Source organism: Coenobita brevimanus, chromosome 26 (assembly GCF_032717465.1).
Source record: "Coenobita brevimanus isolate Jiangsu-jjx chromosome 26, ASM3271746v2, whole genome shotgun sequence".
Taxonomy (NCBI): Eukaryota; Metazoa; Arthropoda; class Malacostraca; order Decapoda; family Coenobitidae; genus Coenobita; species Coenobita brevimanus.
The window spans coordinates 9,996,440-10,023,847 of record NC_136979.1 but is presented as its reverse complement, the minus strand read 5'-3'; the positions used below and the strand labels follow the sequence as shown (position 1 = coordinate 10,023,847).

Genomic DNA, 27,408 nt, shown 5'->3' with positions numbered 1-27,408 from the left:
GACAGAAAAGGAAGTGTAAAGTCGCCCATAGGCAGAAGGAAGAGGAATGAATGAAGGAAAGAAAGACAGAGGAGGAGGAAAGGAAGAGAGGAAAGGGCAGACACCCAATGCAGCTCTACATCCGAGTGGATGGTGAGTGCACCCACCTACCACACAAAATACACAACTATGCAGACAACAAATCTGAGAAGGGGTGGCAACTTTGTATTTGTTGACACTACTAGGATAAGACACAGATAGTAAAGGCACTATCTATCTCTCTATCTATTGCCAGACGCCTTAATCCCATTTGGGGTGGCCACAAACAAATCGCCTCCAAGTTGCCCTGTCCCCTGCCATTTCACTGCCCTGCTCCCAACTCACACCCCCTACTCTCATATACCTCTCCACCCCATCCCTTCGTCTCATCCTCGGCCTCCCCCTTCCTCTTCCCCCTTCCACCTCACTCACATACACTCTCTTCGTCAGTCTTTCACCCTCCATCCTCTCCACATGGGCAAACCACCTCAGTGTGTTCCTCATAACGCTTCTTATCACATCCACATCCACACCACAACGCTCCTTTATATCCTCATTCGTCAGCCTGTCTCTCCATGTGACTCCATAGGCTCCTCTTAAATAACTCATTTCCACTGCACTCACTCTTGACTTGTGTCCTTCCAGCAACGTCCAAGTTTCACTTCCATACGTTAGAGTTGGTATCACAATACTGTCATGTAGTAACTTTTTCACTTCCATGCTCACTTCCCTGTTTCTTATCACTGCTTTCAAAGAACCAGCAACCTTTCTTCCCTGCTGTACCCTTTCAAGCACTTCACCCTCCAAACCTCCATCCTTACTCATCACACTACCCAAGTACTTAAACGTAAAGTGATAAAGGCACTGCTTTTCCCAAATATTCATTGACAACTCTACAAAGACATTTCACTTGAGCACTAGCAAGAAACTAATGGGTCCATGCAACACATTCAAATTATTATATTTTAATATAAATCTTGATAAGAAACAGGGAAGTGAGCATGGAAGTGAAAAAGTTATTACATGACAGTATTGTGATACCAACTCTGACGCAGGGAAGTGAAGCTTGGACGTTGTTGGAGGGACACACGTCAAGAGTGAGACCAGTGGAAATGAGTTATTTGAGAGGAGTCTGTGGAGTCACATGGAGAGAGAGACTGGCTAATGAGGCTGTGAAAGGGCATTGTGGTGTGGATGTGATACGAAGCATTAGGAGTCACATGGAGAAACAGACTGACAAATGAGGATGTGAAAGAACGTTGTGGTGTGGATGTGGATGTGATAGGAAGCATTAGGAGAACACACTGAGGTGGTTTGGCCATGTGGAGAGGATGGAGAGTGAGAGACTGATGAGGAGAGTGTATGTGAGTGAGGTGGAGGGGGAGAGAGGGACAGGAAGGCCAAGGATGAGATGGAGGAATGGAGTGGAGAGGTATATGGGAGAGGGGGGTGTGAATTGGGAGCAGGGCAGTGAAATGGCGGGGTACAGGGTGACATGGAGGTGATTTGTTTGTGGCCACCCCGTATAAGGGATTAAAGCATCTGGCAAGATAGATAGATAGATAGATATAAATATTTAATTTCTTTTCCCTCTCTTATATCAAATTAGTGTCAGTATTTCCACAAATTAGTTTAAAAACAGCCCAAATATAAATTAGTGGCTTGTCCATCGTGGTGGGAAGCCTGAATCGTAAAACATTGACCTGTGGAAGTTGTCCTGTTAGTGGGTGTACAGCCGTCACTAGATGAACAAGGCTCACCCACACATGCATGATGCACTGAGGTTAAGAATGAAGGAACTATCTTGCTGATGCCATGTTCCTCAAAACAGACAAACCTCTAGTGTGAAGGATGGATAAGAAAGAACACTCAAGAATTATACTAAGAATTTAAAGTACTGTACTTATTTACAAATAATTTACATATCCAGAAAAACAATATATAGACAACACAGTTACTGCAAAGACCCTCCCAAGTTAATCCAGTACTAGTAAGATTTATATATTGACAATGGTGTAGTTAATCAAAACTGAAAATGTTCTACAGTATAGGCAATTTTCACTAAAAACAACCACACACAAGGTAATGAAGGATATTCTATGCGACATTATTATTATTATTTTTAATATCTAGATACTTTTCCATGCATTTGCTTTACAAAGTGAACATTAAGATGTAGTCATCTGGTTGCCATTTTCTTAACCTGACTCGGCAGCCTTCACTAATTCCTCAGCCACTTCAACAGCAATGAGAGCCTCTGCCTTAGCTTCTTCTGATGGTGCTGAGCTGGCAGCTGACTGAGCCTTGGACAGGACCTCTCTAGCTGCTCCCAAATCTAGTTCCTCCACCCCTGCAGCCTCCTCTGCTAAGATTTGAACTGTGGGATACACAAACAATATCCATTTCAATAGACATTCAAAATAATATTTCTGAGTTCATCTGCCCCTGCAGCCTCCTCTGTTAATATTTAAATAGCAGGGAAAGGCATACAATACAAATGTGTATCCAGTACAAATCACAGTCAAATTTATATATTTTATGAGTCCCCCCCCCCCCAAAAAAAAAGGGTACAGTTAAACCTAGTATAACAGACTTCAACAGAACGGAATTCACTTTTATCGGAATGGAGGAGCTACTGGACTAAATTCTTATACATCGAAAAAGTCTGATAAAGCCAGAAGCAGTCCGAACTGCCTGACCACTTCAGCTATGTTCACCACAATAAGGTAAACAAAAGACATGTTTATCAGTGTACAGTATACCTAACCCCCACTATTGGACAGGAATGCATCCTATAAAAAGTTTTAATAACGAATTGGTCAAATAACGAACCGATTTTTCCCATAAGATTGTCAAGAAATTGGGGGGTTAGGTTCCTGACCACCTTTGTTGCTCAAAAAACATTTAATAAAGATGGAAAAAAATACCAGTATATATGAATGAAAGTGACACGGATTTCAGGTGTTTTCTTATAGACCTACATTCTCAAGGAAAATTATTTTAGTACTACATACATCTCAGATGATTGACATTTGATTTTTTATTGAAAAAATATTGGAGAACGAGCAAATACAGGATACCTACTCAGTGATATTAATGAAGGACACTGGAATGCCTTTAATAACGTGTTTATAGATAATCCCGGCAATTGGACATGACATCACCACACCAAACAAACTCAAATGTATTCAATTTAAGACCATAAATAGTAGTGGAAGCCTAACTGGAAGTGCTGAAACCTAACTACGGGGCTTTGCCCCCAAGATCCCCTAATGATTAATAACCTACCTAAGTTAGTGCAAACTAAAATGTGCATTCTGTAAAACTGGAGCAAAACAGTATTGGGCATTAAAAACATTCGTTAATCTATCTCTATCTATCTATTGCCAGACGCCTCAGTCCCGTTTGGGGTGGCCACAAACAAATCGCCTCCAAGTCGCCCTGTCCCCCGCCATTTCACTCCCCTGCTCCCAACTCACACCCCCCTCTCTCATATACCTCTCCACCCCATCCCTCCATCTCATCCTCGGCCTCCCCCTCCCTCTTTCCCCCTCCACCTCACTCACATACACTCTCTTCGTCAGTCTTTCACCCTCCATCCTCTCCACATGGCCAAACCACCTCAGTGTGTTCCTCATAACGCTTCCTATCACATCCACATCAACACCACAACGCTCCTTTATATCCTCATTCGTCAGCCTGTCTCTCTATGTGACTCCACAGGCTCCTCTTAAATAACTCATTTTCACTGCTCTCACTCTTGACTTGTGTCCTTCCAACAACGTCCAAGCTTCACTTCCGTACGTTAGAGTTGGTATCACAATACTGTCATGTAGTAACTTTTTCACTTCCATGCTCACTTCCCTGTTTCTTATCACTGCTTTCAAAGAACCAGCAACCTTTCTTCCCTGCTGTACCCTTTCAAGCACTTCACCCTCCAAACCTCCATCCTTACTCATCACACTACCCAAGTACTTAAACGTACTCACATTTTCCAATTCCTCACCATCGAACCTCGCTGTACATTCACTGACTTCACCTCTCTCAAAGACCATCACTTTACTCTTCACTACATTCACCTTTAGATTCCGTTTCTTACACACTCTCCCAAACTCATCCACCAAGCCTTGCAGCTCCCCTTCGTCTTCACTCAACAACACAGTATCATCTGCAAACAACAGCACAGGGAGTTTCCAAACACTATCCTCTCTCACCAGGGCCACTCCAACATCCACTACCCTACCTTGTACCTCTTTTATTACCCCATCCATGTACAGATTGAACAACCATGGAGACATGACACATCCCTGTTTCAACCCAACTTTCAAAGAGAAAAATTCACTTAGTTCACCATCCACACGCACTGCAGCCTTTGCACCATTGTACATACTCTTCACAGCATTCAACAATTTCCCATCTACTCCATATATTCTTAACACTTTCCACAATCCTAGTCTATCCACCCTGTCATATGCTTTCTCCAAATCCATGAAAGCCGCATACAACTTCTTTCCCTTCTCTAGAAACTTTTCCACTAAAGATCTGAGAATGAATATCTGATCTGATCTACATTCGTTAATCATTGGCACAATTGTCACCAGCGTTGCCATTTGGTATTTTTCATAATTTCGTAATGAAAAATTAGCTTGGTAATAAATCAGCATGATCCATTACCAAATGGATTTTTCACATGAAGATACAGAGGATGGAGATGGTGGACTGTCTCTCTTTGATTAATCTGCTAGCCTACATTCTTTTTTTTTTTGTTTTTTATGTGACCGACTCTGGGCATAGGTTTCACAGCCTGCTCTCAAGGCCCAGTAGTCCTCCTGCATACCATACATCTCTGCATGTCACCACTTTGGCGCTAAAACTTTGAATACATGCTAGGGTTGTCTCATACAGGACTGGTGTATTGGTATCAGCGGGGGTATTTTTACGACATATTGGCAGGTCTTCTGGTAGATCAGTAAAGTATGATTTAATGAAATTCAGATCCTTAAACTGTTCCCTGCCCCTGCGGGGATTTGAACCCATGTCCGGTTGATGCAGTCTGGCCGAACAGCCCCGAGTCCCTTAAGAAGGCCATGGCTGAGACTGGGCTTTCCCACAGTGCTCTCAAAGAGTGTATGTTGTGTTGCTGGTGCAGGTGATTGTGTGCAATGCAGTCTTCCGTATGGGGTGCTGTGTTGCATCCTGGACAGGCATCAGCAACAGAGTCATCCAGCCTCTTCTGGTAGCTTAACCCCTTAACTGCGGGGCGTCACTTTCGTGACGTTTGGGAGCAAGGGATCATACCGAGGGGGGGTCACTTTTGTGATTCTGTGTTATTTTGAATTCACACGGGCTTCCAAGTGGGGGCTTGTATCATCTATCAGTACTACCAATGTCCAACACTAGTCAGCACTCCTAATCTCATCTGTTGTTGACAATTTAGCCATTTCTCCCCGTTCTTGACTCCCCTCCCTACCCCCCCCTCCATTACCCTATCCTCTCGCCTGCCCGGCCGTGCTACGCAAAGTAAATCTTCCCTGGAATTTTTCACTGATTTCTTCCATTGAAGTAAGCCCTATGCCCTATTCTTATACCAAACAATATATACAAGAAAGAAATAAGGTGAGAGTGCCATACACCTAGAACTGGCTAATTATCACCTGACAACACCTCACGTGTACTCATTCGCTAATTTTCGCTGTTTATTTCCCCTTGAAATATGCTGTATAATCTATTTTCGTAATAAAAATATATATAAGAAAGGAAGGGAGAAGCCTAAGCGATATTTACATTCACCTAGAACTACCTCATTATTGCAGGCCACCACACTGTATTCTACGCTAAGTAAATCTTCCCTGGAATTTTCCACTGATTTCATCCATTGAAATAAGCCCTATGCCCTATTTTTATACCAAATATATATACAAAAAAGAAATAAGGTAAGTGATAGTGCCATACACCTGGAATTGACTAATTATCACCTGACAACACCTCACGTGCACTCGTTCGCTAATTTTCGCTGTTTATTTCCCCTTGAAATATGCCGTATAATCTATTTTCGTAATAAATATACATATAAGGAGGGAAGGGAGAAGCCTAAGTGATATTTACATTCACCTGGAACTACCTAATTTATTATGTATTGTCTTGGTTTCGTATCAATCATTTCACTGCTATATATTAGCAGGTCTCACAAGGCTAAAGTTGGTAGTATTGCACTCACCCTAGCCAGGCGGCAGGAGGCCACCACTATCAGTTCACTGTCGTCTCTCAAAGTGAAGGTATGTCTGATTCACTCCTGCTAACTTCCGCCACTTTTTAGCCCCATGCAAAGGGCCCTGTGACCTTTACCCCCTACTAAACCTCGTGTGGAAAGAGGTAAAGGGCCGACAATTGATAGTGACTACGATCAATTGCCAGACACCATAATCCCGTAAGGGGTGGCCATTTGACTTTGAGTTATTTGTTTTAATGTGTAAATAACGTGTAAACAGCAAGTGAAAGCAATGAATGTAAATATCCGTGAACAGTGGCAAATAGTTTTATAAGTTACTTCAAGTGACAGTGCATAACACAGTGTAAATAAAACAGAAATGTAAATACCCTGTAATGTAAATAAAATAGAGAACGTAAATAGAAATGTAAATGAGTAGTATTATAAGAATACGAGTATATACCCTAGAAGTAATGAAAGTGAGTTTCACTCTAGCATGTATGAATACTATGAGTTATGAAAGTGAAGGTGAAAGTGACATTCACTCTCAATGCTAGTATACAGGACGAGAAAGTGAATGCTACGTATTTTACTGAAAGAAATTGAATGCCTACAGTGACAATAAACTACAATTACTGAAGGAAACTTGTGGATAAAGACTGTAGATATATATAGGTGTTATATAGTAATAGAAATATAAACTGTGAGAGTTTTTATGAATAATAAATGACAGAACACTTGCGGCGAACTAGCGCAAGTGGAAAGGTCATACGCCCTCGTAATTTTCATTGCTTACACGTTTTTTTTTTTTTTTGGAGTATGGATTCCAAACTATTTGAGAATCATAGAATAGTGTTTCTAGTGATAATATCAGACTGTGGTAATCATATTACAGGTTGTCGGGAAGTGTAAAGTGGAGACTTTGTTACCCAACTTCAGAGGTCTCCACAAGTCCTACAGTACTCGACGAAAGCTCAACAAACACCCCAGGAGAAAACTGAAGGCATGTGCCATAAGCGTATATGATTTTAATAATCTAGGACTAATAACTGATTTTTGGCAAATATTTTTAGACAGTCTATCGGAGCGCGAATATGCCCGCGGAAGCCGCAGGAAAAAGCAAAACAAGCCCGCGGTTAAAGGGTTAAGAGGGCTGGATGGTGCCCACATCTCAGCCTGGCCAGGTGGACCCTGTCCTCAAGAGGAAGATAGGATTCAGAAGGGTGGATGTCAGGAGGCCGTGCATTCAGCTGTGTGTTGTCTTTAAGCGACTGAATGGAGCGGCGAGTGACCTGAGTGTGGATATGCTTCTGGAAGCTGGTCTGAGGTGGGCGAGGGGGGGAGAGATGACAGTATTTGTGTATGGTATCATGTGCTGAGTGTTGTTTTGATGTTCCTTGGTGTGGGTGGATGTGCTGCCATGTACTGTAGTGGATGTTGTGGGTTTGTGGAGGCTGCAGCAAGAAACTGGGTGCCTCTCATGTCTAGGTGATCCTTGACTTCGAGGACTTTGGTTTCTTGATGCAGGTGGTCTGTGGGTGTAGTAGCTGTGCAGCCTGTGATTATTTTTAGGGCCTTGTTCTGTATGGTCTGTAGAGTGTTGTAGTGTGTTTTGGTGAGGTTAGAAGCCCAGGCAGGGCTTGCATAATTCATCACTGAACATATGTTTGTATACTGTGGTGGTGGTTTCTTTGTTGTGTCCGAATGATGTATGGGCAAATGACCTCAAAGCATTGAGTCTTGGTGTAATTTTGTTTTTAATGTTTGTGATGTGTTGTTTAAATGACATCGATGTATTGTATGTTACACCAAGGATTTGGGGGGGGGTAAGGATTTTGGGGGGGGGTAAGGGGGTGTTGTTTATGGTGTTATATACTTTGCATTGGTGTAAAAGTAAGGTTAAAGTAGATGAAATTCCTTTCAGTCATACTGCTCAGGATAGAGGTCTGTGTATGGGATGCCTCCTGAGGTGAGGGGAGGTGGACAAGATTTATGGCAAGGGTTGCTATGCGAGAGGCCTCCGAGGGGAGTGATGGCGGAGGCAACATTATTTGTAATGAACATCCCATAAACCAGATCCCAACTACAAGACCAGGCATTTTACAATCCCTACTTGAATGGATAACATCTTTGGATGTTACATCAACCCATGGGGATGAAGTAAGGACCAGATGGAATGCATACAGTAATCACTCTAATATCCGGATGCCCAATATCCGAACATCCCCACTAACCGGACATAATCGTCCCGGGATCCAATATTCCCAAAATGGTCCGAAACCCCTCCCCTCCAAAAAAAAAAAAAAAAACGAATTTTTCCTGCCTGTAATTTGAACTTGCAATGCGCGGCGCTGGAGAGCATTGTTGTGCTGCGTCATTCCTCCGATGTCCGATAGAGCGCTGCTGCATCCTCCCCATTTTTCGCCTCTCTCTCGCCGCGAGTGCACACTTGTCGTTATGGCTGCCCACGTGATTGCTTTTGTGGTGGTGCCTTACCTGCTGCAGGCACTCCTGCTGCTCTCGGGCCTCCTCTTAGTGTGTGTGATGATGGCCCCGCCACCTGAGAAAAGGAAGAGAGTGGTGTTGACTCTGGAGAAGAAACGGGAGATATTGGAGAAAGTAGATGAGGGGTGGTCTTCTTCCCGCATTCTCCGCGAGTTTAACCTGGCCCGGTCTACTTTGTTCGATATTAAGAGATCCCGAAACAAACTCATGCAGTACACGGCTGACTTCTCGTTGAGAAGCAAACGCAAAGTGGAGAGGAAGGTGATGTTTACCCCCAAGTTTGCAGAAATCGACCAATCCACTTTGATTTGGTATCGACAACAATGTGCTGCTGGTGTGATGGTACGTGGAACGGAGCTGAAGGCTGCTGCTGAGAAGTTCGCCAGGCTTCACGACGCCCTAGACTTCAAGACATCTGAGGGTTGGCTCTTTGCGTTCGAGTTACGGCATGGCCTTACCAACCGTAAAGCTCATGGCGAAGCTTTGGACGCTAACGAGGATGGAGTTGACAAGTTTCAGCACAAGGTGAAGGGCTTGATCGACAGGGAGGGCCTCGCTCTCGGTCAAGTCTACAACGCAGATGAAACTGGCCTATTCTATCGCTCGCTGCCAACGAACACTCTAGCCGAGGAGACGGAGAAGCGTGTACCTGGCCACAAGCTCTCCAAGGAACGGATATCTGCTTTGTGTTGTGCCAATGCTAACGGCATGCACCGGCTTAAGCTCGTTGTTGTTGGCTGTGCAAAGCAGCCTCGGTGTCTTCATGGGGTGATGGATGTCCTTGCTGTCATCTCGTACCATTCTTTGAAGGCATGGTTTACAGATGTGATCTTCAAAGACTGGTTCCACCGCCACTTCGTCAAGGAGGTCATCCATTACCAGACGAAAACACTGGGAATCCCGCGCGACCAGGTAAAGGCCCTCCTTCTCCTCGACAATGCACCTACCCACCCGTGCGACGAGGACTTGGTTGCTGAGAATGGCAGGATTAGGTGCATGTTTCTGCCACCTAATACGACTGCTCTCATCCAACCAATGGACCAAGGAGTGATCGTGGCAACAAAGCACCTATACCGTCGGAAGTTCCTGGACGAGGTGATGGTTGTTCTTGAGGACGAAGACGAGCGCAGGGAAAGACGGGACACACGAGGCAAGAGGACTTTGGAAAACCTTCGCCGCTACAACATCAAGTCTGCGCTGTACAAGTGGGCTAGTGCATGGAAGGAAGTCCTCGTGAAGACTCTGAAAAATGGTTGGTCTCGTCTGCTTCTCGGAACGGATGTGGAGTACGATTTTCTAGGGTTTGACGTGGATGACTTCCATGCATGGCTACGTACGCACAGTGATGATGTTGATGTGGACGATGTTCGTGAGTAGTTGGATGACGACGAGGGCGATCCTGGGTATCAGACGTTGTCTGATAACGAGATCGCGTCTTCAGTTGCAGGTGTCAGTACCGAACTTGAAGATTCCGACGAGGAAGGCGACGATGATGTGGACTCCTCTCAGCAGGACACTACTCCAGCCATTCCCAAGCTGAGCACACTCCGGGAACATCTAGAGTTCGTCCTAGACTACCTGGAACACCCGGAGTGCGACAGGGAGATGGGGCCCTTGGGACTCGTGGAGGAAGTGCGTGCTTTCAGGCAGCACATCATCAATCGTCAGAATCATCGGTCATTGCGTCAATCAACCATTGACAGTTTTTTCGGGCCCATGACCCCTGCTGTGCCCAGCCCTGGCTCTACTCCGTTGCCCCCCCAAGACAGGCCCTCATGCTCCGAGCCACAGCCCAGCACATCCGCCTCGGTGGAGTCACCGCTCGACGTGAGTTTGCGGCTGTCTTCAGAGTCGTCTGCAGTGGATATGCCATCACCACAACCCAGCGATGCACCCCTTGGTCACCTGCCAGTGATACTCTCGGACTCTGACAGTGAATAAACAGCAAGAACTTCTCCACTAGACCACACGGGAATTTAGAGTGTTGTGCAGTGAAAAAAACAGTGTGTTGTGTTAAGGATTTACAGTTGTGAGAGAAAAGACTGAATTGGAACAAAATTTAACGTAAATAGACTTGTTTGTTTTGGCTTTGGAAAATTATTAGAAGAATGGGAAAAGTTAAAGTGCAACACTTAGTAAGTTACAATGGAGCATTAGTTAGACAAGAGTGCGCACTGTGAAGAGAACGGACTTCTGTGTGCGATTGACTAAGTTCAGTGCAAGACTTCAGGAACAGTGTACTGCAAGTGCTTCAGGAAATCCTTCTTACTGTCAGAGTCCGAGAGGAGGCGGTTATTCATCAAGGTGGCCATGGACTTGCTGTAAGTAGGCAGAATGTTTCATACTGTACTTTTTTCCATACTATACTTACCTCATTTCACTATTTAATGTCCTTTATTGGTGTGAATAGGGTGTTAGGAGCTATACATGTGCAATACGAAGGTGTTTTTCAGAGTTAGGCTAGGTTAGGGTCCATAAGTACCAGTCCAGGAGCCAGTCACCAGAATGTTTAATATTGTATGAACCTACTTCTAAACCCTCATTTTATGCTTCTTTTGCATTTATTTCAGTCATTTATGTGCCTTATTGGTGTGATTTGGGTTTTAAATAGGTGCTATGCATGTCCAGAGGGAGTTGTATAGGTGTTTCTCTGAGTTAGGGTCCATAAGTACAAGTCCATAAGCTGGGGCCCAATATCCGGACAGGACCACTATCCGGACCTGCCTATGGCTCTATTACGTCGGATATTGGAGTGATTACTGTATTTTGAAAGCCTGATGAATGGGAACAGAGACAACAGAGCAGCTGTAAACATGATTGGTGTTAGGGGTGTGCAGAGAAGGAATGCAGTGCCAGGAAATGTGACACTCACACAGGTGAAGAACGCTGTGAAGCTGCTGAAAAATGGGAAGGCAGCTGGGGTTGATGAGGTGTATGCAGAGATGCTTAAGTCTAGTGGAGAGAGCGTAATGAAGTGCTTGTTGGAGATATGTAAGAAGGTATAGATGAGTGAAACTGCCAGCAGAGTGGAAAAAAGCTGTGATTGTAACCCTGTACAAAAATAAAGGTAAGCGAAGTGAGTGCATGAATTCTCGTGGCATAAGTTTATTCAGTGTGGTAGGGAAGGTATATGGAAGAATTATTATAGAGAAAGTAAGAGATATCAGAAGTCATGGTGAGAGATGAACAGAGTGACTTTAGGAGTGGTGTGTGGATCAAATATTTGCAGTAAGACAGATAGTGGAGAAGGCTTGTAAGAAGGACTATAAGGTGTTTATGGAGTTCATGGTTCTGGCAAAAGCATACAACAATGTAGACAGAGAAGGACTGTGGAATGAATGAATAAATGAAAATTTTACCTGGTGGCACAACAGCAGGGGTCATATGGCGCCAAACGCAAATATTAAAAGAAAGTCCCTAAAAAGCAAAGAGAGAAACGATGCATAAAACAAACCTACAGTGTAAAAGAATGAACCAGAATTAAAACGTGGTGGAAAGAATGAGCTTAAACAAGAACATTATAAAATACAAACTAAATTACGGTAAGGCCCTACAGTTTGTGGAGAAGGCCAGAACTCAACACAAAAGAGAAGGTGCCTCCCCCCATAGCACAAGCACCGAGGAGAGAAAGTACAATCCGTTGCTGGCTTGGCACCTGGAAAGGTACTGCCGACGAAGGTCCCCAAGACTGGGGCATTCCACAAGAAGATGCCGCACAGTCAAAGGAACCAGACAGTCATCACAATAAGGAGGGGGCGCCCTCTCCATTAAAAATCCATGAGTAAGCCTAGCGTGGCCAATCCAGAGACTGGCCAAAGCTGTTTTCCACTGTCGGGATAGTCCCGCATACCCCCCATCACCCAAGTTCCGACGAATGCTGCAGAGTCTGTTCACCCCTACTGCATCCCACCTCCTCTGTCAGCAGGAACGGACAACCTCCACAGTGGCTGTACATAAATCCTCGGATGGGACACAGTCATGAGGAGAGGAAAGGCGAGAGGCAACAGCTCTCGCCAAAGAGTTAGCATGCTCATTGCCCACAACCCCCACATGTGCAGGGACCCAACACAGTTGTACAGAGTATCCTCGCCTACCTAATAAGTACAGCCACCCCAAGACAGACAGGACTAGGGGATGTGATGGGAAGCCATGAGACAAAGCTTGTAGGGCACTGGCTGAGTCACTAAAATGGTAAAATAAGCTGGAGGAAAACTAAAAATCAATTCAATTGTGACTAATATGGCAGTAAGTTCAGCGGTAAAAACACATGCAGAAGGAGGGAGACTCCTACCCAAGCTAAAATCACAAAAAATGACACCAAAGCCTGTCCCCACATGGGATTGACAACCATCAGTATATACAGGGATTGAGTCGCTGTGAGCATAGGCATGTTCTAAACATTAGGACAAAGCTGCCTGTGAGGAAAGGAAGGCCTTTCTTTCAAGAGAGCAATCACATGGTTGTACCTCTGGGAGAAGCCGGGGAGCCACCTGGAGGACACGCATAGGCCAAACAGGGGAGGACTTAACACCCAACTCCCCCATGGTAGCCCTTGCTCTGTACCTAAATGGGTGTGGATAGTAAGGGTGAGTGTTATAAAAGGGGAGAAGAGCAACCTCAGAAACAGCCTTACAACTCAGTGCAGCTGGAAGACAGTAAAGACGGTGCCAACACTGCACCATTAACCCCTTAACCGCGGGGCGTCACTTTTGTGACGCTTGGGAGCAAGGGATCATACCGCGGGGCGTCGCTTTTGTGATTCTGTGTTATTTTGAATTCACCCGGGCTTCCAAGTGGGGGCTTGTATCATCTATCAGTACTGCCAATGTCCAACACTAGTCAGCACTCCTAATCTCATCTGTACTCTCATCCATTGTTGATAATTTAGCCATTTCTCCCCGTTCTTGACTCCCCTCCCTACCCCCCCTCCATTACCCTATCCTCTCGCCTGCCCGGCCGTGCTACGCTAAGTAAATCTTCCCTGGAATTTTTCACTGATTTCATCCATTGAATAAGCCCTATGCCCTATTCTTATACCAAATAATATATACAAGAAAGAAATAAGGTAAGTGAGAGTGCCATACCCCTGGAATTGGCTAATTATCACCTGACAACACCTCACGTGCACTCGTTCGCTAATTTTCGCTGTTTTTTTCCCCTTGAAGTATGCCGTATAATCTATTTTCGTAATAAATATACATGTAAGAAGAGAAGGGAGAAGCCTAAGCGATATTTACATTCACCTAGAACTACCTAATTTATAATGTGTTGTCTAGATTTCCTGCCAATCATTTCAGTGCTATACATAGCTGTTTCAAGAGCTAACATTGGTAGTACTGAATATCCCCTAAGTAGGCCTCCACCCAGCCCTCCCTTATCAGTTTACTCTCATCTTCCGAAGTGGAGGTACGTCTGTTTCGTCTTGCTGACTTCAGGGACTTTTTCACCCCCATGCAAACGGCCCTGTGACCTTTACCCTCTACTAAACCTTGTGTGGAAAGAGGTAAAGGGCTGACAATTGATAAAAGAGTGACTACGATCTTTCTATTGAGTAAAACAGTGCAAGTGGAATTGTAAATAGTGTGTAAATAATGTGTAAACAGCAAGTGAAAGTAATGAATGTAAATATGTGAACAATGGAAAATAGTTTTATAAGTTACTTCAAGTGACAGTGCATAACACAGTGTAAATAAAATAGAAATGTAAATAACGTAAATAAAATAGAGAACGTAAATAGAAATGTAAATGAGTAGTATTATAAGAATACGAGTATATACCCTAGGAGTAATGAAAGTGAAAGTTTCACTCTAGCATGTCAGAATACTATGAGTTATGAGAGTGAAGACGAAAGTGACATTCACTCTCAGTGCTAGTATACAGGACGAGAAAGTGAATGCTACGTATTTTACTGAAAGAAATTGAATCCCTACAGTGACAATAAACTAATACTACTGAAGGAAACTTATGGATAAAGACTGTAGATATATATATAAGTGTTATATAGTAATAGAAATATAAAGTGTGAGGGGTTTTATGAATAATAAATGACAGAGTACCAAGAGCGAACTAGCGCAAGTGCGACGGTCAGACGCGCTCATAATTTTCATTGCTTTCACAGTGGGTTTTTTTTTGGAGTATGGATCCCAAACTACTTGAAAATCATAGAGTAGTGTTTATAGTGTTAATATCTGGCTGTGGTAATCATATTACGGGTTGTCGCGAAGTGTAAAGTGGAGACTTCGTTACCCAACTTCAGAGGTCTCCACAAGTCCTACGGTAACTGACGAAGGCTCAACAAACATTCCAGGAGAAAGCTGAAGGTATGTGCCATAAGCATATGTAATTTTAATATTCTAGGACTAATAACTGATTTTTGGCAAATATTTTTTGAGAGTCTGTTGGAGCCCGAATAACCCCGCGGCACACGCAAAACATCGGTAAACATGCCCGCGGTGTAGGGGTTAAGGACTGCCGGCGGAGGTCCAGTGGTGGTTTGTTTGCATCAACCAACAGACTTTCAATCGGGGAAGACCTGAAAGCCCCAGTTGACAGGCGAATCCCAGCATGATGGACCAAATTTAGTTGCCACAGCCTTGTCTCAGTAGCAGAGAAGTATACCACACACCCATAGTCCAATTTGCTCCTTACTAAGGCACAGTAAAGGCGGAGCAGGATGGTTCTGTCAGCGCCCCAAGACAAATGAGATAGAGTCCATAAGAGAAACAGAGCACAGAGGCATGACAGCTGTGATGAATGGATATGTGGTACCCACGTCAGTCTCCTGTCAAAAACAAGTCCAAGAAACCTTCCCTCGTCCACACAGCGCACCCTGTGGCCATATAACTGGAGGTCTGGGTCTGGATGAACACCTCTCAAGCGGCAGTAATGCAGGGCCACCGTCTTTATTGGGGAGAAACGGAAGCCATGCATGGTGGCCCACCATGAGACCCTGTTCAGGGCGAGCTGCATGTGATGTTCAGCGACTGACATTCAGGACGCAGCATACCACCCAGCCAAATCATCAAAGTACAGTGAAGCTGACACCCCTTCTGGAAATGAAAATACAATACCGTCCAATGCTAGAGTAAAAAGGGTCATAGTGAGGAAACTTCCTTGAGGCACCCCTTTCTCCTGAGGGTACGAAGGAGACAGTGTGACACCAACCCTAACCTTGAATGAATGGTCACGCAGAAAATTTAATATACATACGGGCAGCCTGCCACGTAAACCAAAAGACTGGAGTTGTTGGAAGATACCAAACTGCCATGTAGTATCATATGCCTTTTCTAGGTCAAAGAAAATGCACATCAGATGCTGCTGCCTAGCAAAAGCATCACATGCTGCAGCCTCAAGATGGATTATTTCATTCCTTTCTATGAAATAATTTGGTCCGTGTTGACCATTTTCTCAAATAATTTACAAAAGCAAGAAGTTAAGGCAATAGACGTGTTGCCGGTTCTGGGTAAACATGGCCAGTGCACTCCGCCATGTACTTAGAATTCATTCTCATTCATTCATTGCCAGACGCCATGTATCCCAGACGGGGTGGCCAATGGCTTAGAGTTAATTGTTTTACAGGGAGGGGCACTAATCCTCCACCAACCCCACTTGACACGTAGGGATGCCAACAGCATCTGGTGTTCCCAGGCGGTTAGAAGCTTACAGTATATGTATTTTTTTATTTATTTTATCATACTCACTGATCAAGACGTGATAACTTTAATTCTTTGCGGCTGGAGGGAAGCAGCTGCCATGTTGGCGATGACGTCAGCATTCATACTGCAGACAACGCTCCAATCCATCACACAATACTTTACCAGTAACGGAGATAATAGCTGTACCTACATGGCCACCATAGATCCAAACTACCCCCTTCAGGTATGTTGTGAAAGAATACTTTTCATGGTGTAAAAGGGTGGTACCTGTCAGGTAAGTAAATTGTGGTGAAATTGACTAGAAGTAGCTTATAGATACACCATTCCCGAGCGGTGCTCGTACCTCATGAGGTGGAAAGTGTTTAATGTATGGCGTACACTATCAGTCATATGAGTTTATAATGGTATTATGCTCATGAATATTTAATATCTGAATTCTTCATTATTAGTTTTCTGAAAGCACAGTTTCAGTGAGTGACTGATTGTAAAGTACCTTCAGGAGAGTGCGACAAAATACCGAATCGGCGGTCATTTACCGAATCGGCACTTTTAATTAGTAAGTGTTATAGATTTTATCACCATATAGACTCATAATCACCTGATTATCTGAAATCCAGTCAGATTTTTGTATTTAATTTTACTATTAAAAAAAAAAAAAAAAAAAAAAAAAAAAAAAAAAGCATTCACAGCAAAAACGCGCTAAAATTAGCGGAGAGGGAGGGAGAGGGAGGGGTAGACCGAGGATGAGGTGGAGGGATGGAGTTGAGAGGTATATGAGGGAGGGGGGGGTGAGTTGGGGCAAGGGGAGTCAAATGGTGGGTGACAGAGTGACTTGGAGGCGTTTTGTCTGAGGCCACCCTTTGCGGGATTAGGGCGTCGGGCTATAGATAGATAGATAGATAGTTTCTCCTTTAGCTCAACAGCTTGCCTTGGCAGACATCTGCTTTGTATAAACATTAATTTAACATACAAAGGCATTTATTGGCACTTTAAATCAGTATTTGTGCAAAATAGAAGTCTGTCAAGACGTGTTGGCAATCTAAAGTAGAAATGCCTGCTAACTTTAGCACATTCTGGCTTTGAATCGTAATATTGTATGAACAGTTAAATTAAGCCCAAATTTTTTGACAGAATTTCAGATAATTAGATGTGTATGAACCTATATGGTGAAGAATATAATTTTTCACAGCAGTAACGACTGCATTCCAGCGCTGGGAACTTCCGACGAGCAGCCTGCCACACTGCTTTCATTTATTGTTATTGGCTGGTACACAGAGGAATAATTTCCCTAGTGTACTTCTGTCTGTGCTCTTACACATTGGAACGCAACATTAACAATCATTCGTCTTGTCACTGGGCATTCTTAGAGGTCAGAAATAAGCACAATGTATGCAGGCTAAACGTAAACAAAGTAGACTAGGTGTCTCAGTGTGAGTAGTGACGCCACGACTAATCAGCAGCCGTTTCAGAGTCACGTGATTTTTCAGCTACATTATCTCTTATTTTTTCATGTTTCTGCAAAATCTTTTTAAAATAATGGTTGACATAGTTATTTTCTGCATATTTTTTACCCATACAAGTATCTTACTTCAAAAAAATTTTGACCGAAAACTCGTCTATTGGCCGACACTCCAGGGGACTGTAACCTGCCTTCCCAGGCTTCTGGAATGGCAGGACAATAGCCCCACGCCAAGAGGAGGGAAGAAGGATTGTGGAAGGTTTTGCGCATGTACGGTGTAGATGGAAAGCTGCCAGGTGCCATCAAGAGTTTTTATATTGGTAGTGAAGCATGTGCAAGGGTAAATGGGCATCAAAGTGAATAATGCACAATCGGTCATGGTCGATCAATATATATATATATATATATATATATATATATGGGGATATATATATATATATATATATATGGGGATATATATATATATATATATATATATATATGGGGATATATATATATATATATATATTGGGATATATATATATATATATATATATATATATATATATATATATATATATATGGGGTGATGAGCGAAGTAAAAACACAAGTAATGGAGAGAGGGATGGTGTTAGTAATGAATGGTCTACCTATCTATCTAACTACTGCCAGATGCATTAATCCCGTAAGGAGTGGCCACAAACAAATCACCTCCATGTCGTCCTGTCCCCCACCATTTCACTACCCTGCTCCCAGTGCACACCCCTCACTCTCATATACCTCTCCACTCCATCCCTCCATCTCATCCTTGGCATCCCCCTCCCTCTCCCCCCCTCCACCTCACTCACATTACACTCTCCTCATCAGTCTCTTACTCTCCATCCTCTCCACATGGCCAAATCACCTCAGTGTGTTTCTCCTAATGATTCCTGTCACATCCACATCCACACCACAACACTTCTTCACATCCTCATTCATCAGTCTGTCTCTCCATGTGACTCCACAGGCTCCTCTCAAATAACTCATTTCCACTGCTCTTATTCTTGACTTCAGTCCCTCTAACAAAGTCCAAGCTTCATTTTCATACATTAGAGTTGGTATCACATACTGTCATGTAGTAACTTTTCATTAGCATGCTCACATTCCTGTTTCTTATCACTGCTTTCAAGGAACCAGCAACCTTTCTTCCTTGTTGTACCCTTTCAAGCACTTCACCCTCCAAACTTCCATCCTTACTCATCACACTACCCAAATACTTAAATGCACTCACATTTCCTATTTCCTCCTCATTCAACTACAGTGTACATTCACTGACTTCACTTCTCTTGATGACCATAACTTTACTCTTCCCTACATTCACCTTTAGATTTCATTTCTTACATACACTCCCAAACTCATCCACCAAGCCTTGAAGCTCCTCTTCGTCTTCACTTAACAATACAGTATCATCTGCAAACAACAGTACAGGGAGTATCCAAACACTACCCTCTCTCATTAGGGCCACTTCAACATCCACTGCCCTACCTAGTACATTAAAAGATCGATTAACCGGAATGCATGGGGATTCTTCCATTCCGGATATGGAATTTTCTGGATAATCAAATGTTATCCTTAGAAATTTTCTGGGAGGTCAAACAAATGAAATAGTATCAAACCTAGGACTTTATTTCATAATGTACATTATTCAGTATCAGATACAGTACAGGTACACTCATGCTCACTAATATCTGCCCAGGGGTGCCCCCTTCCTGCCTCAGAATACCCAGGGAAGAGGGGAAGGGGGGACGAAACGAGCTCCACCCACCACTAGCCCAGCTCCCGACCATCCCCCATACCCCTACCCAACCCCCCACCCCACCCGCCATTCGTAACTAGCAGTTACATCTCAAGCTGATTTCATGCTTAACACTCTTGGTCCCACTACTAATACAAACAAAGAACATTAGGATATGTTAAAAGGATATAACTATCAACATGTTGCAGCAAAAAATTATGCATTATGACGTTGACAGTAAAACAAGAACGTTAACAACGACTACCTCAGGCCTCACCCAACACTGCTTTGCAAACACACACACACACACACACACACACACACATAAACACACCCAAACACGCAGGCACAGACACGGACGCACGCAAACACCCAACGCATGAGGCCTGGAATGGTCATTGCTAACATTTTTGTTTTACTGTCAATGTTATAATGCACTAATTTCTTGCTGAAGCGTGTTCATAGTCATATTACTGTATATATTTTTTACATATCCTAGTGTTTTATATTTGTGTATTAGTAATGTGACTATGAGTGTAAAGTATGAGGTTAGCTTGAGATGTAACTGCCAGTTAAGAATGACGAGTGGGGGGCTGGGAAGGGTAAGGGTATGGGGGAGGGGACTGAACACAACCAGCAAACATTACCAAAAATTATTTTAAAAAAAATTTAGCATATGTTACAGGCGAAGATAATTTTGAAAACTTAGCTGCGTACACTACTTTATCCTGTACTGTACAGAACTAATCAAGAAGTATAGGGGGACGACCGGTATCTAGAAAATTTTTGACCCTATGCTGGATCGAATTTGCATTCTGGTTATACAGATGTGCCGATGCATCGGGTGCTGGTTAATCGAGCTTTTACTGTATAAGCAATTCAATAGATAGTACTGAGGATCATTTACTGTGTGAGAGTGACAGTGAAACTGTGATGATGATGATGGTGATGACACTTCCAGTGATGCTTCAGGACTTGGGGATGTATCTAGTAATGATGAATTCTCTGGATCTGAAGACGAGTGAAATTTTCACCATGTCAGTAATATGAAGTGATTATCAATATTTGGTGATCAATGATGATAGATGCAACCATGGTAATTTTAGGATCAGTAGTGCTGTACACCTTTAGTCTCGCACTGACCTTGATATTATATGGATGAATAAATTGCTTGAGACGTTTAACCCCTACACCGCGGGCTTGTTTACCAATGACTTGCGTGTGCCGCGGGGTTATTTGGGCTCTGACAGACTCTCAAAAAATATTTGCCAAAAATCAGTTATTAGTCCTAGAATAATAAAATTACATATGCTTATGGCACATACCTTCAGCTTTCTCCTGGAATGATTGTTGAGCCTTCGTCGGTTACTGTAGGACTTGTGGAGACCTCTGAAGTAGGGTAACGAAGTCTCCACTTTACACTTCCCGACAACCCGTAATATGATTACCACAGCCAGATACAAACACTATAAACACTATTCTACAATTTTCAAGTAGTTTGGGATCCATACTAAAAAAAAAAAAAAAAACACTGTGAAAGCAATGGAAATTACGAGCGCGTCTGATTGTCGCACTGGCACTAGTTCGCTCTTGGTACTCTGTCATTTATTATTCATAAAACCCCTCACACTTTATATTTCTATTACTATATAACACTTATATATATCTACAGTCTTTATCCATAAGTTTCCTTCAGTAGTATTAGTTTATTGTCACTGTAGGGATTCAATTTCTTTCAGTAAAATACGTAGCATTCACTTTCTCGTCCTGTATACTGGCATTGAGAGTGAATGTCACTTTCATCTTCACTCTCACAACTCATAGCATTCAGACATGCTAGAGTGAAACTTTCACTTTCATTACTCCTAGGGTATATACTCGTATTCTTATACTACTACTCATTTACATTTCTATTTACGTTCTCTATTTTATTTACGTTATTTACATTTCTATTTTATTTACACTGTGTTGTGCACTGTCACTTGAAATAACTTATAAAACTATTTTCCATTGTTCACATATTTACATTCATTACTTTCACTTGCTGTTTACACATTATTTACAATTCCACTTGCACTGTTTTACTCAATAGAAAGATCGTAGTCACTCTTTTATCAATTGTCAGCCCTTTACCTCTTTCCACACGAGGTTTAGTAGGGGGTAAAGGTCACAGAGCCATTTGCATGGGGGTGAAAAAAGGCCTTGAAGTCAGCAAGAAGAAACATACGTCCTCTCACTTCGGAAGATGACAGTAAACTGATAACACAGGGCCAGCCAGCCTGGAGGCCTTTTTAGGGGTTATTCAGAGTTACCAATATTACTTCTTGAAACAGCTAAGTCTAGCACTGATATGATTGGCAGGAAATCTAGACAATACATTATAAATTTGGTAGTTCCAGGTGAATGTAAATATCACTTAGGCTTCTCCTTCCCTCCTTGCATGTATATTTATTACGAAAATAGATTAGAGGCCTACTTAGGAGATATATAATCAGAGCTACCAATGTTAAATCTTGAAACAGCTTTGTGTAGCACTGATATGACTGGCAGGAAATCTAGACAATACATTATAAATTAGGTAGTTCCAGGTGAATGTAAATATCACTTAGGCTTCTCCCTTCCCTTCTTACATGTATATTTATTACGAAAATAGATTATACGGCATATTTCAAGGGGAAAAAAACAGCGAAAATTAGCGAACGAGTGCACGTGAGGTGTTGTCAGGTGATAATTAGCCAATTCCAGGTGTATGGCACTCTCACTTACCTGATTTCTTTCTTGTATATATTATTTGGTATAAGAATACGACATAGGGCTTATTTCAATGGATGAAATCAGTGAAAAATTCCAGGGAAGATTTACTTAGCGTAGCATGGCCGGGCAGGCGAGAGGATAGGGTAATGGAGGGGGGGTAGGGAGGGGAGTCAAGAACGGGGAGAAATGGCTAAATTGTCAACAATGGATGGGAGTACAGATGAGATTAGGAGTGCTGACTAGTGTTGGACATTGTCAGTACTGATAGATGATACAAGCCCTCACTTGGAAGCCCGGGTGAATTCAAAATAACACAGAATCACAAAAGCGACGCCCCGCGGAATGATCCCTTGCTCCCAAGCGTCACGAAAGTGACGCCCCGCGGTTAAGGGGTTAATGCCCTTAACCCTTTAACCGCGGGCATTGTTTTGCCCCGACTGGCCTCTCCCACGGGGGTTCCAGCCAAAATGTAAACAAACTTTAAACCTTTATAACTCTGCACAGAATAAATCTAGAGCGAAAAATAAGGTACCATTAAAAAGTACTAACCTTCGGCTTTGCAATGATGTAGGTTTCATGATTTCGTTGACAATCTCAGGATGGGCAGTGCCATTAGAAGTGAGCGATCTAAAATCACTATTTTTCGCTCACACACCATTACCAAATGCCAACCTCATTCAGACAATAATACTATAAACATATACGAAGACTGCACATATGATAAACACCCACTCTGTGTTCACTGAGGCAGGTAAAAGGCACTGTAATTGCCCGCACTTCACTGCCACATCAGCGGTGTTGTAATCACTATTTTTCGCTCACACACCATTACCAAATGCCAACCTCATTCTGATAATAATACTATAAACATATATGAACACTGCACATACGATAAACACCCACTCTGTGTTCACTGAGGCAGGTAAAAGGCACTGTAATTGCCCACACTTCACTGCCATATCAGCGGTGTTGTAATCACTATTTTTTGCTCACACACCATTACCAAATGCCAACCTCATTCTGATAATAATACTATAAACATATATGAACACTGCACATACGATAAACACCCACTCTGTGTTCACTGAGGCAGGTAAAAGGCACTGTAATTGCCAGCACTTCACTGCCACATCAGCGGTGTTGTCACTCACACAGCTGGACAGATACTGATGCGTGTTTGGTCAGGGGTGGGGTGGGGGGCCCGGGGGGTGGGAGGAGGGAGGTGGGGGTCGGCTGGAGTGAAAGAACTTAATAGCTACTCTCCCTTGAAACAATTGGCGCACGGAAAAAACGCGCGGTATTCAAAATATTCACAAACATTTGAGAATGACACCCGCGGTTTGGTCCAGTTTTTGCAATGTCATTCTGGGATGACACCCGCGGTTAAAGGGGTAAGTGATGATATTTATTTGTGCTAGTACTGATACTGTACAACCAAATACATTTTGATATTTTTGGCAAATAATAAATGGCTACTCCAAAAATGACTGATGTAAACGTTTCAGAGGCAGGCGAATGTTGCATGTGGTGTGTACATGTGTACGTGTGTGAGTGTACCGTAGCGCCCAAGAGGCAGCAGTGTTACTAAGGTGCAAAAATGGATGTTTTCACAGTACTCGAATATGTTTTGAGATGGATGTCTCTTTTTAGCAAATTCTGATCAGTGAAATATGCATTTTTAATTGTTGATGCTGCGAGGAAAGCAGCTGACTGTTAGGGAGCGATACTGGGAGAAGAGGGTAGAGACAGTTGTCTAGCGACTGGGAGGCAGCAATGTTACTATGGGATGTTTTCACAATACTCGATATGTTTTGAGATGAATGTTTGTTTTTAGTAAATTCTGATCAGTGAAGTACACATTTTTAACTGTTGATGCTGCAAGGCAATGATAGCTGACGGTGAGGAAGTGATATTGAGAGGAGAGGGTAGAGACAGGTGTCCAGCAACTGGGAGGCAGCAGAGTCACTAAGGTGTAACAATGGATGTTTTCACCATACTTGGCATGCTTTGAGATGAATGTATGTTTATAGTAAATTCTGATTAGTGAAGTATGCATTTTTAATTGTTGGTGCCACAAGGCTGACGGTGAGGGAATGATACTGAGAAAAGCAAGTACTGTAGAGACAGATGTCTACCCTGTTCCCAACCAGCCTCGCTGTATCGAACTTCAGTTGTAAAACACTGTAATTTTTTAATTTAGTGTGTATTTACAAGTGCTACATTATTATATTATTCGAGGTATTTAGAGGTTTGTGACAGCGCATAATTAATGACGGTAGTTGTCTGATATGACACTTAAGTCAAGACAATGTGGGGAATTTCTGTAACACCAGAGGTGTGGAGTATGACGGGTTCTTTTAGGACAAATGAACTGATGTGAACGTTCATTGTACTTTATTTTTGTATTCTGTTTGTGTTGTCTGTAATTTTAATCAACGTACAAGCACTTGATCTGGAGATAAAGTGTATTTCTACTTTTAATGGCCTTTATATCTTTAGTGGAAAAGTTTCTAGAGAAGGGAAAGAAGTTGTATGCGGCTTTCATGGATTTGGAGAAAGCATATGACAGGGTGGATAGACAAGGATTTTGGAAAGTGTTAAGTGTTTGGACATGTGAAGAGAATGGAGAATGAAAGACTGACTAAGAGGGTGTATGTAGGTGAGGTGGAGGGAGGGAGAGGGAGAGGTAGACCAAGGATGAGGTGGAGGGATGGAGTTGAGAGGTATATGAGGGAGGGGAGGGTGAGTTGGGGGGAGGGTAGTCAAATGGTGGGTGACAGAGCGACTTGGAGGCATTTTGTCTGCGGCCACCCTTTGCGGGATTAGGGCGTCGGGCTATAGATAGATAGATAGATAGTTAAGAATATATGGAGTAGATGGGAAGTTGTTGAATGCTGTGAAGAGTATGTACGATGGTGCGAAGGCTACAGTGCGTGTGGATGGTGAACTAAGTGAATTTTTCTCTTTGAAGGTTGGCTTGAAACAGGGATGTGTCATGTCTCCATGGTTGTTCAATCTGTACATGGATGGGGTAATAAAAGAGGTACAAGGTAGGGTAGTGGATGTTGGAGTGGCCCTGGTGAGAAAGGATAGTGTTTGGAAACTCCCTGTACTGTTGTTTGCAGATGATACTGTGTTGTTGAGTGAAGACGAAGGGGAGCTGCAAGGCTTGGTGGATGAGTTTGGGATAGTGTGTAAGAAAAGGAATCTAAAGGTGAATGTAGGGAAGAGTAAAGTGATGGTCTTTGAGAGAGGTGAAGTCAGTGAATGTACAGCGAGGTTGGATGGTGAGGAATTTGAAAATGTGAGTACGTTTAAGTACTTGGGTAGTGTGATGAGTAAGGATGGAGGTTTGGAGGGTGAAGTGCTTGAAAGGGTACAGCAGGGAAGAAAGGTTACTGGTTCTTTGAAAGCAGTGATAAGAAACAGGGAAGTGAGCATGGAAGTGAAAAAGTTACTACATGACAGTATTTTGATACCAACTCTAACGTACGGAAGTCAAGCTTGGACGTTGTTGGAAGGACACAAATCAAGAGAGAGAGCAGTGGAAATGAGTTATTTAAGAGGAGCCTGTGAAGTCACATGGAGAGACAGGCTGACGAATGAGGATATAAAGGAGCATTGTGGTGTTGATGTGGATGTGATAGGAAGTGTTATGAGGAACACACTGAGGTGGTTTGGCCATGTGGTGAGGATGGAGGGTGAAAGACTGACGAAGAGAGTGTATGTGAGTGAGGTGGAGGGGGGAAGAGGGAGGGGGAGGCCGAGGATGAGATGGAGGGATGGGGTGGAGAGGTATATGAGAAAGGGGGATGTGAGTTGGGAGCAGGGCAGTGAAATGGCGGGGAACAGGGCGACTTGGAGGCGATTTGTTTGTGGCCACCCCAAAAGGGATTGAGGCATCTGGCAATAGATAGACAGATAGAATACAGAGCCCTCAAGAACAATTTCTTGAGAGTTACTGATGTAACATGCGGCTGGACAAGAGGACCACCAAGACATAAAGTAACTTGGTGGTGGGATGAGGGTGTGGAAGCTGCAATTAAGGAGAAAAGAAGGCTTTTCCGGGAATGGACGAAAGGTTGTAGCAAAGAGGAATATTTGGCTGCCAAGCGTAGGGCTAGGAGAGAGGTATACAGGACAAAGTCTGAGTCACAGAGACAATTACTTGATAACCTAAATCATGGGGAAAGGAAAAATATATTTAGGGTGGCAGGTCAGGTGAAGAGGGATAACCGGGATATCATAGGTGAGCAGTGTGTGAAGAATGATGAAGGAAGGGTAGTGGTGAACAGTGAGGATATTAAAGATGCATGGAGAGAGCATTATAACCAGTTGTTGAATGAGGAGTTTGACTGGGACAGGGAAGGTTTGGAGCCAGCAGATCCAGTGTCTGGCCCTTGGCCTTTGATTGATACTGCTACTGTGAGTGAGGCAATAGGCAGGATGAGGGTGGGGAAGGCAGCAGGTGTGTCTGAGTTGACTGCCGAAATGTTGAAGGCCTCAGGCAATATAGGGGTGAGTTTAGTCACTGACCTGATAAATAGGATTATTTATGAGTGTGTTGTCCCAGATGATTGGCTGAAGAGTGTAACTGTAAATGTGTATAAAGGGAAGGGTGATGCCCTGGAAAGAGGAAATTATAGAGGTATAAAGCTTTTAGATCAGATAATGAAGGTAATGGAGAGAGTTTTAGAAGGTATGCTTAGAGGAAGAGTGAATATTGATGAGATGCAGTTTGGGTTTATGCCAGGTAGGGGGACCACTGATGCCATATTCATTGTTCGACAGCTTCAGGAAAAATATATTGGTAGGAGAAGGGATCTTTATTTTGTTTTTGTTGATTTGGAAAAGGCCTTTGACAGAGTCCCTAGAGAGGTGGTGAAGTGGGCAATGAGAAAGCTTGGCTTGGAGGAGTGGCTGGTTAGGGTGGTTATGGCCATGTATGTGGGTGCTCACACCCAGGTGAGAGTGAATGGAGATTTGAGTGATGAGTTTTCCGTGAATGTTGGTGTGCATCAGGGGTCAGTCTTGAGTCCCATGTTGTTTATCATGG

At 43.2% G+C, this 27,408-nt stretch overlaps 1 protein-coding gene across 1 annotated transcript in view; it reads right to left on the bottom strand.

Annotated features, from left to right (window-relative positions):
• Nucleotides 1-1,890: 1,890 nt before the first annotated feature.
• Nucleotides 1,891-27,408, bottom strand: part of ATPsyndelta (ATP synthase, delta subunit) — a 64,750-nt gene continuing 39,232 nt past the window's right edge. Inside the window, exon 4 of the mRNA XM_080268164.1 lies at nucleotides 1,891-2,395. Coding sequence (XP_080124290.1) covers nucleotides 2,217-2,395 — 179 coding nt within the window. The 3' untranslated portion in view covers nucleotides 1,891-2,216. The remainder of the gene's footprint in view (nucleotides 2,396-27,408) is intronic.